At 38.4% G+C, this 14826-nt stretch overlaps 1 protein-coding gene across 1 annotated transcript; it reads left to right on the top strand.

The window, feature by feature from the left end:
• The first annotated feature begins 5397 nt into the window (after positions 1-5397).
• LOC110314256 lies at positions 5398-8101 on the top strand. The gene is made up of 2 exons (XM_021188696.1): positions 5398-5530; positions 6571-8101. The coding sequence occupies exons 1-2, from the start codon at positions 5485-5487 to the stop codon at positions 8079-8081; spliced, it is 1557 nt and encodes a 518-aa protein (XP_021044355.1). The 5' UTR covers positions 5398-5484; the 3' UTR covers positions 8082-8101.
• The last annotated feature ends 6725 nt before the right edge of the window (positions 8102-14826 follow it).

The raw sequence follows: 14826 nt of genomic DNA, 5'->3' as shown, positions 1-14826 counted from the left end.
AAAAAAAAAAAAAAAAAAAAAAAAAAGGGAAAAATATTGCCCATTTAGAATTTAATTGTTAGGTCATAAAATGCTTAAATCTTATTTCTGAGTATAGCCAGAACAATAGACCTCATCTTAACCTTTGATTAAAAAATAACATTAAACTTATTCATAGATACCTTAAGAAAAAAAGGCATTTACTCTAAACCCTCTGGCAGGTTTTAGTCTCTGCAGTAACCACCTCCCACTGGATAAAAGGAATTTCTCTGACCAAAGCTGACAGTGCTAAACATAAATATTTGAAGATGATTTGCTGCATATAACATGTTCCTGAGTTTATATTGAGTAAATCTATTAATATAAAATATAGCCTTGTCATAATTTGACCATGTACTTTTATTTTATTTTTCAGTTTACAATATAATTTCAATATCTCTCCCTTTCCTTTCCTCCCTCCATACTTTTCCATGTACCCCTCACTGCTCTCCTTTAAACCTACAGTCTATTTTTCATTAATTGTTATACATGCATGCATACATGTTTATGTCTATACATATGACTGAATATAGTCTGCGAAGTCTATATAATACTTCTTGCAGGTATGTTTTCAGGGCTGATCATTAGGCACTGAACTGTGCCTAATGGTTAATTGATGCTCTCTTCCCTGGGGAGGACCAACTTTCCTGCTCCCAGCTTTACTTAGTAGCTTTTAGTTTTTGTGTAGGGTTGAGGTTATTGGGCTCTTCTCCATCCAGTTTCATTAGTGCCATCTTTGTTCAGCTTACATTTGGGCAGTCATGTCATTTTTATTAATGATCTTATTTTTGTTTTCATAGTTTTGCAGCATATTTTCACTTATTTTAAGTGTTTATTTCATGCTTTCTCTTCCAATTTGAAATATGTTACTTTTATTAACTTCACTGGGTTTCTTAATATTCTCACCCAGTATCATGCCATTAAATGCCAGCTGCATGCAAATAATTATGTAATTTATATTTCTAGCCCCAAACATTCTCCAGAACTTCTGAATATGCCTAGGACTTACCTTGTGTTTTTGTATTCTTGTACTCATTTACTGTTCCTCTACAGGATGTATTTTTGATAAATTTTCTTCTTACTACCTTTACTATTACCATCCACATCCAGTCATTATCATCATTTCCTCCTGGGGTAGCCTTCACATGCTAACCAGTTTCCAGGACACCATTCTGTTTTAAAAATAAACCTTATTTTTATTACTATATACTTTCACAAAGTAATAAATATACACCTTATTTTTATTACTATATACTTTCATAAAATGAACATTTTCATATTGTAATGGTATATTTTTGAGTCTTAGTCACAGTGCCTTCTTTATACAGCAAACAACCATTTAGCTGTTCTAGATACAAAATTTCAACTAAATAAGCCATTCTTCCAACGGAAGGCCACTGTTTGCTGAGACCAGCAGAATCCCTGATAAGGGAAAGAACAGAGTGCACATAAATAAGAAACTTTCCCAGGGTCAGATTTTCTTGGTGCCTTGTGCTATCTTAGCCTGAAGTTGTATCTGCTACTTTAACACTAGGTAGTGCTCTGAACTCAGGATTGAAATAATTTTGTTATAGTCTTAGAATCATATAAAATAGAAACTTGAAAGTATTACAAAAGACTTTAAAATGAAAAGGGTTTGAAGTAGAATTTAAAAATGCTTGGAATGCGGTGTTTGACAACTTTGATAAAATTTAACTGTCTATAGTCCTCTAGTGTCAATAACCATGAACAAACTAGTAGAATTCATCAAGATGAATATGTATACGTAATTCTGGTAAAATGTTGGGGCCATTTCAGTTTAGGGACATATATTAATTTTATATCTCTCAAAAATTACATATCAAGCTAACCAAGGCAGCTGGTACTAAGGGGTGCATAAATAAGAAAGAAGCAAAAATGAGTCAAAGGTAGGATCCATGGAGGTAGTCCCAGGTGACTGCTCTCTTCCATATAGTATGGAGTGGTACATCTCACAGATGAATGTTGTCTTCCTTGTAAACATGGAGATGCTTCAAAAATGCTTAATGGACAATAAAACTATCTGTACTCTCTTAAATTAGTCTGTGTATAGTCAGACTGCAGAAGAGCTATATCATATACTATCACAGGCTGCTCTGTAAAGGGAGACATGCAACAAAACCGAGCTGAGGTCTAGAGGGAAGTTGCTCACTTAAAGAAGAAACTAGACTTGGAAAGAGGGATTTGTGATTTGAATCCTTTGTGCTAGTCACTGATCTTAAAGGAAAATTATGTAAATGAGAGGCCAAGTAGGAGCTCTATTCCTATGAGTTCATATACCTTAGACTTCACAAAAGGAAAGTACAGTCCACTTGTAGTGAGAGGTCCCATGTGACACCTAAAGGCTTAAACCCCATTGGTAAAACAAAGAAAGTAAGGAGAGTAATGAAACCAAGATCAATGACAACACTCCCAAAGCTGGCATATAGTGCAGAGAAAAAAGAAATCCCATGATGGTGGTATTAACATTGATCTTATTTGGGAAAGAATGAATTTTAGGGATATTCTGCCTCTGAAAGCGGCATATGGGTGGTGTTCTATGTAAAAACTCTTACTGAAAATTGCAAAAGCAGCAGCATGTGTAGGGCAAGTGTACAGAGCGTGGCCAAGCTGTCTTTGGACAAAAGGTTGAGTTTCCTGTGCAGCACATACCACTGAAGTCTCACTTAGCCCCATGATCTTACTGGAAAAAAGTAAACATTTACTATCTAGCATTTTAGATGATCACATGCCCATTTTATCCTAAACTGCACTTTCAGGGTTAACATATAACAATTTGGGGCTCTTTGTGTATTTTCACTCCCATTTATCTTGTTTTTTCTTCAAGGACATTGAGAAGTTTTGTTATCTTGGCCAGCTCTCTCTGGAATATAGCATCCTGTACCGTTTAGATTCATGTGAAACCAAGGGGAAAACTATGTGACAGAACATCTTGAAATACAAGAGGCAATAAAGTCAGCCTAAGATCTAGAACAGATAAAAATCTTGTGCTTTAGCAGTGTGTGGACAGGTGATCTCAGTTTCATTCTGTCACAAGTTAGTTTGATTCAACCTACTCTTGACAAAGTAGTACGTTTATTATATTGCACTATATATAACTGGAATATATATATATATATATATATATATATATATATATATATATATATAGAGAGAGAGAGAGAGAGAGAGAGAGAGAGAGACCATACTGAAGCCAGGACCATTGTGGTTGAATTAGGGAAAGGCTGGAAGAAGCTGAGGTTGTGGGTGACCTCATAGGAAGTAAAGAAACAAGACAGTTCATACAAAATGACAGTAAATTATAGCAGTATAAATAATGCCCCATATCTATACAACTGAACTAGCATTCCTCTCCTGATTGATGAAAGTGATGTTGTTTTTTATCTTTTAGATCTTCCTAATACTTTAATATTCTTTACCAACTAAATTCCAGCATCATTGACATTAACCTAGCATAGGCAGTAATGGGCTTTAAAATATTTCCCCCAAGACTAAACAGTCTTATCTCTGCCCTACAGCAGTTGCTCCAGACTTTGCTTTGTTACTCAAATAATGTCATACTAACCTCTGTATATCAGAAGTATATACAAGTACACCTGAACTAGTAGCAATAGGAGTTCAATCCATGCATGCTTCAAAGGCCTGACATGGCCAAAAAAATTTTTGAGCAAGTCTTAAAACAGTCATTGAATAGTTTTACAGCAGCCAATACTAATAAATGTAAAATTAGCACTCCTCAGTTTCCTGTATTGATGAAACTTTGGACTCCAGTTTGCTCAAGTTGCCATTCCCTTATGTAACCCGATAGAAGGTGGTAGGAGGTGGACAACATGGAACTGGGACAAAGGGGCAAATGGCCTATCCAGTCCCTGATTACTTACTTGCCTCCTCCTATTCTCAAGAGTAGGTCCAGGTGGGGGAGTAAGAAAGAAATAAGGGGGGAAGCAAGGGACAGATGTAGAATAGAGTGAGGAAGAGAGAAAGAAGAGTGATGAAGGCAGAGAGCTGACGGAAGAGGAGAAGGAGAAGTGCATCAGAGTGGGAGGACTAGAGGGAGGTGGCCTAAGGATAGAGGGAAGAAGGCTGAATTAGGGAGCCAGCAGAGGGAGAAGGGCAGAGAACCCAGAAGAGAGCAAATGAAGACAGCCAGAACAAGGACAAGATGGCAGATGGTGGAGGGAAGAGCGCAGAAATAAGAGGTAAGTGGGGAGAGTGGAAGTCGTGGGGGTCAGAGAAAAGAAAAGAGAAAGTAGAGGAAAGAATAGAGCAGATAGAGGAGGGAGAAATAGAGGGCAGAAGGAAGAGAGGAAGGCAAGAGCAGAAAGGAGAGCAGTGCTAGTAGATCAGGAGAGAGACGAGGGCTGCAATGAGAGAAGAAAGAGGAGAAGGTAGAGGGATGAGGAGGACAAAGAAAATAGTGGAGAGATAAGAGGGAGGACATCGGGAGGAAAGAAGGAAAGGAGAGCTGAGGGAATAGGGGAGTGGAGCAGGAGAGAGGAGAAAGGGGGAAGCCTAGACAAGAAAGTGGAGTCAGGAGAAAGAGGAGAATACAGAGGAGGACTGAGGGTAAGGACAGGAGGGGCAGAGGATGTCAGGGAAAGGGAAGAAGCTAAAGAAGAAATGTCCAGAGGGAGGAGAAAAGATGGGTAGAGTGGGCAGAGAGAAGAGCGAAGACAGAGAAGCAGAATTGAAGAAGTAGGAGTAAGAGGCAGTCTAGGGACTGAGTGGAGAGGTCAGCAGAGTGATAAGGGCTGAGGGAGGAGGGGAGAAGGAGGAAGAAATCTTAGGAAGTGCAGAGAGAAGGCATTATAGGGTAGAAAGAAGACAGATAAAGGAAAACCTCAGAGGGAGAAAGAAGAAAGACTAGGGATGAGGAGCAAGCATAAGGAAAAAGGCATAGGTGACTTGTAGAAATAGGGGAGAAAGAACTGGCAAGAAGGGAAGTGAAATTACAGGAAGGAATGGAAAGAATGTAGGACAAGAGAGCAGAGGGGGGGTGAACTGGAAGACTGCAAACAGGCAGAGGAAGGCAAAGGTGGGGGAATCAGAAGGAGCAAGGAAAGGTGCTGGTAGAAGGAAAAATATTGGAGGAAGAGGTGACTAGAAGGAGGAAGTCAGAAGAGGCCAGATGGATAGGAAATGGGGTGCAGAAAGGTGGACATCAAAGAAAGATGTAAAGTGCACTGAGGGCAGAGGGAAGAAAGCAGAACCCATATGGAAGAGGAATTCCCAGGGAGGAGAGGATGGATGAGGGTAGAAAGAGGAATGCAGGGAGTAGAATGTGATGTCATAAATAGGGTGGGAAGAAGCAGTAGGGCATAGACAGCAGGAGAACCCCTGGACATCAGTCCAGAGGTAGAGAGAGCAGAGGACAGAAGGAAGAAAGCTAATGGGGGATCGAATCACAGGTAGGTGGGGAAAAGGGCAGTGGCAGAGGAGGAGAAGAAGATGGAGAATGGAAAAGATAAGAGTGAAGAACAAAGGAGAGCACAGGGTATAGTGGAAATGAACAGGGCTGAGGGAGGAGGAGGAAGAAAGTTAGAACTGAAGTAAAGGCTTGAGGGTATATGGAAGAAGAAGGAAGAGGTGCTAGGGATTGTGAAAATGGAGGAAAGCAGAGTGGAGTCAGAAAGGTTAAGAGAAAAAGAATAGAAGGAGTTGGGGACAGAGGACTAGTGGTAGAGATCAGAGGAAGGCAGAAAAGAAGAGGAGGGAATAGGCAGTGTTAAGAGGGCAGAAGGACAATGGAAGTAGTTGGAGGAAGAAATCAGGGAAGAGGTGAGGGAAGAGACTAGAAGGCAGGCAGCTTGAAGAAGGCATGTTGAGGATGAGAGCAGAGGGAGGATGCAGGAAAGAAGAGGACACATGCCCAAGGGAACATAACAATGATGTAATGATACATTGTTGTCTAATTGCCTGTTCAAAGAAAGAAATCTGATGTAACAGTTTGCTTGTCCTGTAACTGCTGACTACCTGAAGGCAAGAAGCTGGTACCATCTTGAAAGGCTTTGGGATTGTCAGATGTTGGCAAAGCTTAAAATTTCAGTTAACAGCCTGGAACAGACTAATAAGAGTGAAGGATGCTTAAAACAGGGACATAGAAGTGGCTTTCAGCAATTTACAAATGCAAATCTAACATGTCATTTAATGAAGAATATTTGAAAAAATATCTGCTTCAATCAGGGATCATTACTGAAATTAATGATGAGTTCATATATATAATTTTGTCATCATTAAGTGAAATAGTGAGACAAGTAAATGATCTAGATAGGTTTACTCGGTATGTGCTTGGAAAACTTGATAAAGAGATCCATGGCCTCTCTTTTAAACTTAAGAGTTTACAAGAAAATAAAATTCAGTTAGCTAACGTTGTTCACAAAATTCCAAATGACATGTTATCTATGCAAATTTGGAAATCAAGAAAGACTTTTTCAAAGATAACTATTGAAACACAGAAAGTATACTCATGTACATCATTACCCATTAAAATCTTTGAAAAAAACTATGCTAATATACCAATACCACTTTTTACAGTGTCCGGGTATCTCAAAAATGACTTGGAAGATTCAAATCGTTCCTGTGGTTCCTTCCATTCATGCTTATATTATTCAAAACTTTTGAACAATAACGTATCTATAAATAAAGGACAAACAAGTGAGAAGAAACACATACAGAACCCAAATATCAACCATGCTGGTGATTCCAAAAATGTGCTACAGTGTCAACTCTTAAAAAACCATATCCCTGTGGATCACATTCCAGCCTCTGGTAGTGAGGGATCTCATTCATACTTAGATCAATATTATGGTGACTCTTCCTCCTACATTTTCCCATCAAATAGAAACAACTGTCAAGGAAGATCTGCAACAAATGTCTTACCTGATGTGCAGGACCATTTCCACCACTGTATTGGGCACATGAGCAATTCAAGGCCTCGTGTCCTTTGTGGGACTGGTAAGGGGGATGTGGTGCTTACACGAAGACCAGCTCTGACTCATTACAAACCCAATGTATTTGTCAACCCACTGGCACCAGAAGCACCACCATTACCATCTGATTGGGTCATTCAACTTATCAGTTCTAAAAGACCATCTGTTCATAGAGTTGTAAGTTCAAGATGTTCAAGAGGAACATCTTCCTTACTTGTTTTGGAAAGAACTACAACATTACCACCTGCTTCCTCAAAGAATAATTCTAACATAGATCTAACAATGCCACCTGAAGTTGAGTTCACTGCAGCATCAAAATCACTTGAATATTATGAACTACAAAAACAAGGTGGTCTAAATCCACAGGGTCTGGATCAGAAGATCCCTCTACTTTTATATCCTTCAATAATTCCACTAAGAAATCAGTCATGGGATTCAATTGTGGATCTTATTGACTCTTCTTTAGTTTTGAACGCACAATCCATAAAGTCTTCTTTTCCAAAGTCACCAAGATCTCCATCGAAATCAAACTCTGTACATGGATCACTACCACAAAATCCAATTGCAAATACATCAAGGATTTCTAGTACCCAATCTCCAAGATCTTACAGAGTACCTTGTCGTTCTTCTTCAGTACCTGCCTCACAGAGTCCCAAACCACAAATATCTTTAAATCCATTACCAGAGCATTCAGTGAGTCACTTAATAAAACTTATTGAGGCACAGTCAAAGTTACCCATGACACTTTCAAAGAGACTTTTACATCCACCACAAGCAAAACTATCAAGTTTCACTTCGAGTGAAGTTTCCACTCTACAGTCATCATTGTCTTCTATGAAATCATCTATTTCAGGCCGTAGAGCTCTAACAATAAGGCAGTATGCAATAGAGTCAGCATATGCTAGTATCATGCAAAACCCTTCAAGCAAGCCAATACTGATCAAACCAAGGAAAGAATTGATGGAAGAAATCAGACAAGGCATTAAACTTCGCAAAACTCAACCAAGAGCTGAAAGTGAAGATCCTAAAAATGAAACAGAAATGATCCGGTTCCGTCGTAAAGCAATGGGGTATCATTCAGGAAAATCAGACAGCGAAACTGAATGGATTGAATAAACAAAGAAACCATGAAGAGTAAATTTAAGTTTGTTGTCTTTTTACATTTAAGTCATTTCTCATGTTCTAATATTTCCTCTAGAATTACCTACCCCAAACTACACACACACAAACAGTTAATGTTAAAATAAAATATTGTAGAGCAAATCGTATCAACACACATTAAAACATGATCAAGAATCTAGAAAATACTTCTGTATGTTGTCTGATGTTAAAATATTTACTAACTGTTCTGTCACACCTAAAAGTTCAATATAAAGTATGATTTTTATTTATTTGGAATGGTGTTGGGGCACAAGCCACATGTGATTAGATAGCAGATAACAATATGCTCAAGTTGATTCCTTCCTTCCACAATATGAATCCCAGTGAAGAAATTACTTTCTTCACAGCAGACTCCTTGATCAGTGAGCCAACTTGCCATCCCAAAGTAATGTGATAATATAGCCAACATTTAGAAGGGAATATAAAAGACATACAGATAGTTCCCTTCTAAAGGAAAACAGGGTAAAAAAGTTACAGGCCATAATCATAAAGTATTACCATCTGAAGATATACTAAATCATACCATTGAAAATATATGCAAGCCCAACAAAACAATGTATAACAAAATTTTCTTGTAAGAGCTGAGATATTTAGTAATTATGACACCCTTGAGCAGTATTGGAAGTTAAGATCCAGGTTTTGTGCTATGTTTAGGACAGTGATTCTTTCATGAATATTTGTATATTTTTAATATCAAAGTACTTGGAGAATTTCATCTACATAGCAGCTTTCTGTGGTTATGCATAGCTGCTATGTGTTCATCACTGCCTTGGTATCTTAGTTACTATTCTATTGCTGTGAAGAGACACTATGGCTAGGGCAATTTATAGAAGCAGCAGTTAATTGGGAGCATGCTTTTAGTTTCAGAGTGTGAGCCCATAATCATCATGGTAGAGAGCGTGACAACAAGCAGATAGGCACGGTGCTGGAGCAGCAGCTGAAAGCTTACATCTGATCCACAGGACCTGGCAGAAATAGACTGGGCCTGGCTCAGGGTTTTCAAACCTCAAATACCATCCTTAGTGACATACCTACTTCATCAAGGCTGCACTTCCTAATCCTTCAAAAAAGTCCAACTGGAAACCAAATATTCAAATGTATGAGCCTATATATGCCATTCTCTTTCCACCCCCCCCCAAATGGCTATATCCTAGTCGCATGAGAATGTTCCACAACAGTCCACCCCTTTTTCCAGTTCTTAGTTAGATACATGAAAAAAAAAATATAGGAAATTCTGTTCATGATGGAGCCTGGATATGTTGAATGAGAATGGCATTCAATTCTATGTGATGATTCTGTGGAATCATTTTTTTCATAGGTAGTTGCTTTCCAGAAGTCTGCACAGTCCTCTTTCAAATGAATTGTCATTTTTACAAAGTGGAGCCGTATTTTAAAAAAAAAAAATTGAAGTATTTCTCTCCTTTCCTTCCTCAAGGCCCTCCTTTTGTCATTTTCAAATCCACAGCCTCTTTTTAAAATGTTATTCTGTGATATATATATATATATATATATAATGTTTTATATATATAACATATTTATAAATGTTATATTTATAACATATATGTGTTATATATAAATATATAATATGTTATATATAACATATATATGTTATATGTATATTATATATATATATATGTTTTATATATATATATATATATAATGTTATTCTGTTATAAATATATATATTTATATTTCTAAACACAACCTGATTGCATGTGTGTTTTCTGGGATGACCATAAGTGTAGGTTTGTCTGTTACAGCCCTTTCTCGTATAGACCTTGGCTAAACTTTCTCAGGCACGTTTTTATACACTTCTACCCAACCCGTTGTTGTTTTTTCCTGTAGTCCTACATAAACAGAGATAAGCCATAATAACTATACCACATTCTAAATACTATTTTTCCTTGAAGTTTCCACTATCATAGTAGTCCATTAAATTTAAATTCAGACTAACATGATATGAAAACAATAGAGCCAATTTCTTCACCAGAATATAACCAGAATCAACTTTTCCATATGGTATCCAGGGGCTTTTGTAATTCAAAGTTATAAAATTTTGAGTATTTCTCCTGCATACCCATTCCAAGGGCCTAAGAACCATATGACAAGGTTTATCACAGTAACAATAACACTTCTCAGTACTCATTTTTCTAGATTAGTTGCTTATACTGCAGCTGACTTAAGGAAGGAAAGAATAATTTTGCTCATATTTTGAAGATAAAATCAATTGCTGCAGGAGAGTCATGGAGTAAGAGCATGCAGTATGAAGTCACATGTCTGCAGTCAGGAATAAAATAATGATTAATATTGCTCATTCTTTTATAATCAGTCCTGAATCTTAGCACACAAAATGGTGATGCTCATGATTAGGGTGGAAGGATGGGTATTCTTACCACAATCTAATCTGGAATAGCCTCAAAAGTATGCCCAGAGATGATCAGATGTGATTCTAAATCCTATCAGGTTGTCAAGATTAACCATCACAACATGTATGCATAGTGGTGTACATGTGTGGACTGAGTACTCGTGCTTGGAGAAGATGGAGGAAAAAACCTTGGATGTCATTCCTCAGGAGCTTTCCACACTTATATTTTTGCAATATCTCTTGCTGAGATGGGGCTCTCCAATTAGCCCACCTAGCCAGAAAGCCTATTTTTTTTTATATGTTCTGGGGGCTGAACTACAGTCCTTGCATTTATAAGCCTTCCAACTCAGAATTTCATCTTTCAAAGTCACATTTAAACTTCAAAGAAAGTAAGGTTAACCTCTGCCTAGCATGATATATTTATCATGTACAAAACTGAAATATTCCATCATTTCCCTTCCAAGATGAAGGAGACTTTCAGCATCAATCACCATTATCTCCAACATCCATATGTTAGAAACCATGATTAACAATATCTATATACTATGGCCTAAAGTCAGTACACCTTGCTAAATAAGTAGAAATAGGAAAGAAGAAAAAATATATTGGTATCAACTGAAGAGAAAATGCTCATACTTTCATTTTTTATTTCTACATGTGATCACATGATCAAAGCTAAAAGTGTTACTTGATCTACTTACCACTCCATAGTCCCCTGATTTCAGCAGGTTATAGTTAGTTCCCTTTCTTGTACAGTGTATAATCAAAACATTCCTTCCTGAAAGGAATTGGCAATCTGTAAAACTGCCTTGATTTAGTTGCTACAGTTTTTTTATTTTCTTTAATTACACAATTCATGTGTTGATAACTTTTCATTACTTTGAAAAAATGAGGTGAAAAAATAACCCATATAAAAGGCACATAATCCAGTTATTTTATTTACAAGCCATAGCCTAGATTAGGCAGGTTTGGAGGTATTCTTACATATTTTCTGGCTATAATGTTCCTTGTTACTTGCTGTTTTTTCTGACCACTGGCCACATATTCCTGGTCTGTCTTAGGATTTTATTGCTGTGAGGAGACAGCATGAACAAGGCTACTCACACAAAGGCAAACAGTTAACTGGGGATGGCTTACATTTTAGAAATTCAGCTCATTATCATCATGGCAAGAAGTATGAAAGCATCCATGAAGGAACTGAGAGTTATACATTTTGATTTGAATGTAATCAGAAGACTAGCATCATCAAGCAGCTATCAGGAAGCTCTCTTTGCCCACTCTCACAGTGACATACTTCCTCTAACAGGGCCACACCTACTCCAACAAGGCCACAGCTCCTAATCTTACCACTCCCTGGGACAAGCATATTCAAACCACTACATTCCACTCCATGCCCCCATAGGCTTGTTCAAACATGATCCTATGGGGGTCATACCTAGGAATAACATAATGAAAAATACATATATTCCAACTTCAAAACTGTCATAGTCTATCACAATCTTAACAATATTTAAAAGTCCAAAGTTCAAAGTCTTTTCTGAGCTTCATCCAATCACTTAACTCTAATCCCCTTTAAAATCAAAATAAAAAAGCAGATCACATATATCCCACATCACAGGATATACATTACCATTACAAAATGTCATAGTGAGAAAATATTGGACCAAGAAACAAGGTGGGTTTGAAATCAGACATGGAACTCTACACCTCCATGTCTGATATTAAAGCACTCTTCAGATCTCCAATTCCTTTCTTCTTTGTTGACTACAGCACAATTCTTTCTCTTTGGCTACTTCCAATGACTGCTATCAGCTTTCCTTGGCAGGTATCCCACAGCACTGGCATCTTTAACATCTGGGGGTCTCCAAGGCAACTTCTACTTCACAGCTTGTTATCCCAGTGTCTGGGATCTACACATGATCTTCTGGGATCCTCCAAAGGACTTGTGCCACCTCCCCAACTCTGTCCTCTGTAGCTTTGGTCAACTCTACTCCACTGTTGCTGCTGTTCTTTGTTGTCATCCTATAGTACCAGCATCTCTAATATGCAGTGGGGGGTTGTTTTCACGGCAACTAAACTTCATCAATAGCCTCTCATAAGGGCTTCAAAACCAGAACCACCTGGGTGACTCTTACACATTACCAAATCTGGCTAAAAGCATGAGCTACAACCTTGGCTGCCCCTGGATCTCAGTTTCTTTGTGCTGTCAGAAAATACTTTCCAGAAAACACTTCCCAGAAGATTTCACCTCAGTGATTCTGGTCTCGTCTTAATCACCACTAATTTCTTAGTTCCAGCATCAATTGTCTCAGTAACCCCTTCTATTCTTGACTCTAAAGCCAGAGTCACATTCTGAAACTGTCAAGTTCTGCTACTTGCTGAAGATGGAATTTGCCACCTTGCCCTTGTTCTATTATATCACTACCTTTCTGTTTCCCAACTTCTTCACTGTTTAAGCTTGGCTGTCATGGAATGTGGTCTGTAGACTGTTCTTGAACTCAAGAGATCTGCATAGCTCTCTCTCCTAAATTCTGGCTTAAATGTGTGTACCACCATTCCTGGGCCTAAAGTTTTCATGGCTACTATTCTCTCAAGATCCAGATCAAAAATCTGTGTCCTCCATTTTAAATTGTGTTTCATTCCTGATTAAAAGTTCAAATGAAAACAATAGCCAAGTAATAATAATACCTGACATAATAGAACTATTCCTTGTTCAATGGCAAACATATTAAACAATAAGCTTAGCTGGGTGAGATCATACCCCCAAATCACCTCTCTCTTTGTCTGTTCATCTCATCAAACATAGGATTTAGTTACATTGCCCTTCCTGGCACCCTTTTATTAGTTGAACTATACATTTTATATTTTTTATTTCTAAGATTGCTATGCTTGATGAGAATGCTCTTCATGAGAAGAAAACAGAGAATAAAGTTTATATTGGGCTTCTTCAAGTCTTTCAGTCTATAATTGTTTCATGTTATAATACCAATATAGCAAGTAAGATATGCCCACTCACATAATAGTAGCATGATTGGTTAGACTGTAACCAACTACTTTCCAATTGGATTAATGTCTGCTCCAAGAAAGAGCATATATGCTTAATACTAAAACCCTGCTCAAATACCTATGGCTGTGGATGTCATAGACCCTAGGGAAGAACGTTCTACAGATGTTTTGTTAAACAGGCAGGTAGTCAAACTGTTTAGTAACCTTTTAAATTAGAAATCTTCTAAGTCTGGGTCAGAGAAACAACTTTAACAAATGGTTATGTGTTGTGCAAATTCATAATTGATTAAAATGCTGAGACTAAGTAAATGTTGGATAACCAGACCTAGATGGAATAGATCATATTCACCCACTTCAAAGCCCATTCAATATTGTGGAAGAAGAGGCAGAGAAATTATAAAAGTCAAAGATAAAAGGGTACTGAAATAAAATAGTATCTTCTGGACATGACAGTACCTTTGTACTCAGAAATTCATAGCAGCTCTCATTGCCTCCACCAGACCTGCTCAAGAGCTTGTTAATCAATAGTCCACCATGAATGGGGAAGGTCCATAAGACTCCACCCCTAGCTTAGGAGCTAGAAGTTGATGAGCATTAGGAGAGGGATAGTTAAGAATGCTCCAGGGGCCTTCCAGTCTGCACCAGCACCAGATCACTTAGGGCGCGGAGTGGGCAGATACCCCCACGGTCCCTAGAGGACTGCCCACGCGACCTTAGGATCACTAGTGAGTGGAACACAACATCTGCTCCAATCCAATCGTGCACGGGACCTGAGACAGAACTAGGGAAGCAGAGAACCGGCTTAACCAGGGACACAAATCCCTTAAGGTCTGCACCAGCACCTGGTCACCTAGGGCACAGATTCAGTGGACACCCCCACAGTCCCTAGTGGACTGCCCAAGCAATCTTAGGATCACTGGTGAGTGGAACACAACAGCTGCTCCAATCCAATAGTGACGGGACTGTGATAGCAGGAACAAGGACACCAGAGCCTTTCCTGACCAGAGGCTCAGGTTCCTTTTAATCATTTCAGGTTTATATTCATTTTGAACAGACCAGACAACTCCAGGGACCTCCAAGGAGACACCACTTCCATGCACTGTAACACACCCAGAATCTTAGGACAACAGGATCCCAGGATAACAGGAACTGGGTCACATTAGTATTTGAGTNTCTCAGAGGAGCTTGACTGCCAAGAACTCAGACACACCCAGAATCTCAGGTTCACAGGAGCCCACAATAAATAATCACAGAGAAATCTGGACTCTGAGAAGTCTTGAATCAACTGGGATTATAGAAAGGACAGGCTCCAATCAGATATATTGAGGG

This window comes from Mus pahari, chromosome X (assembly GCF_900095145.1).
Source record: "Mus pahari chromosome X, PAHARI_EIJ_v1.1, whole genome shotgun sequence".
NCBI lineage: Eukaryota > Metazoa > Chordata > Mammalia > Rodentia > Muridae > Mus > Mus pahari.
This window is presented reverse-complemented; position numbering and strand designations above follow the sequence as displayed.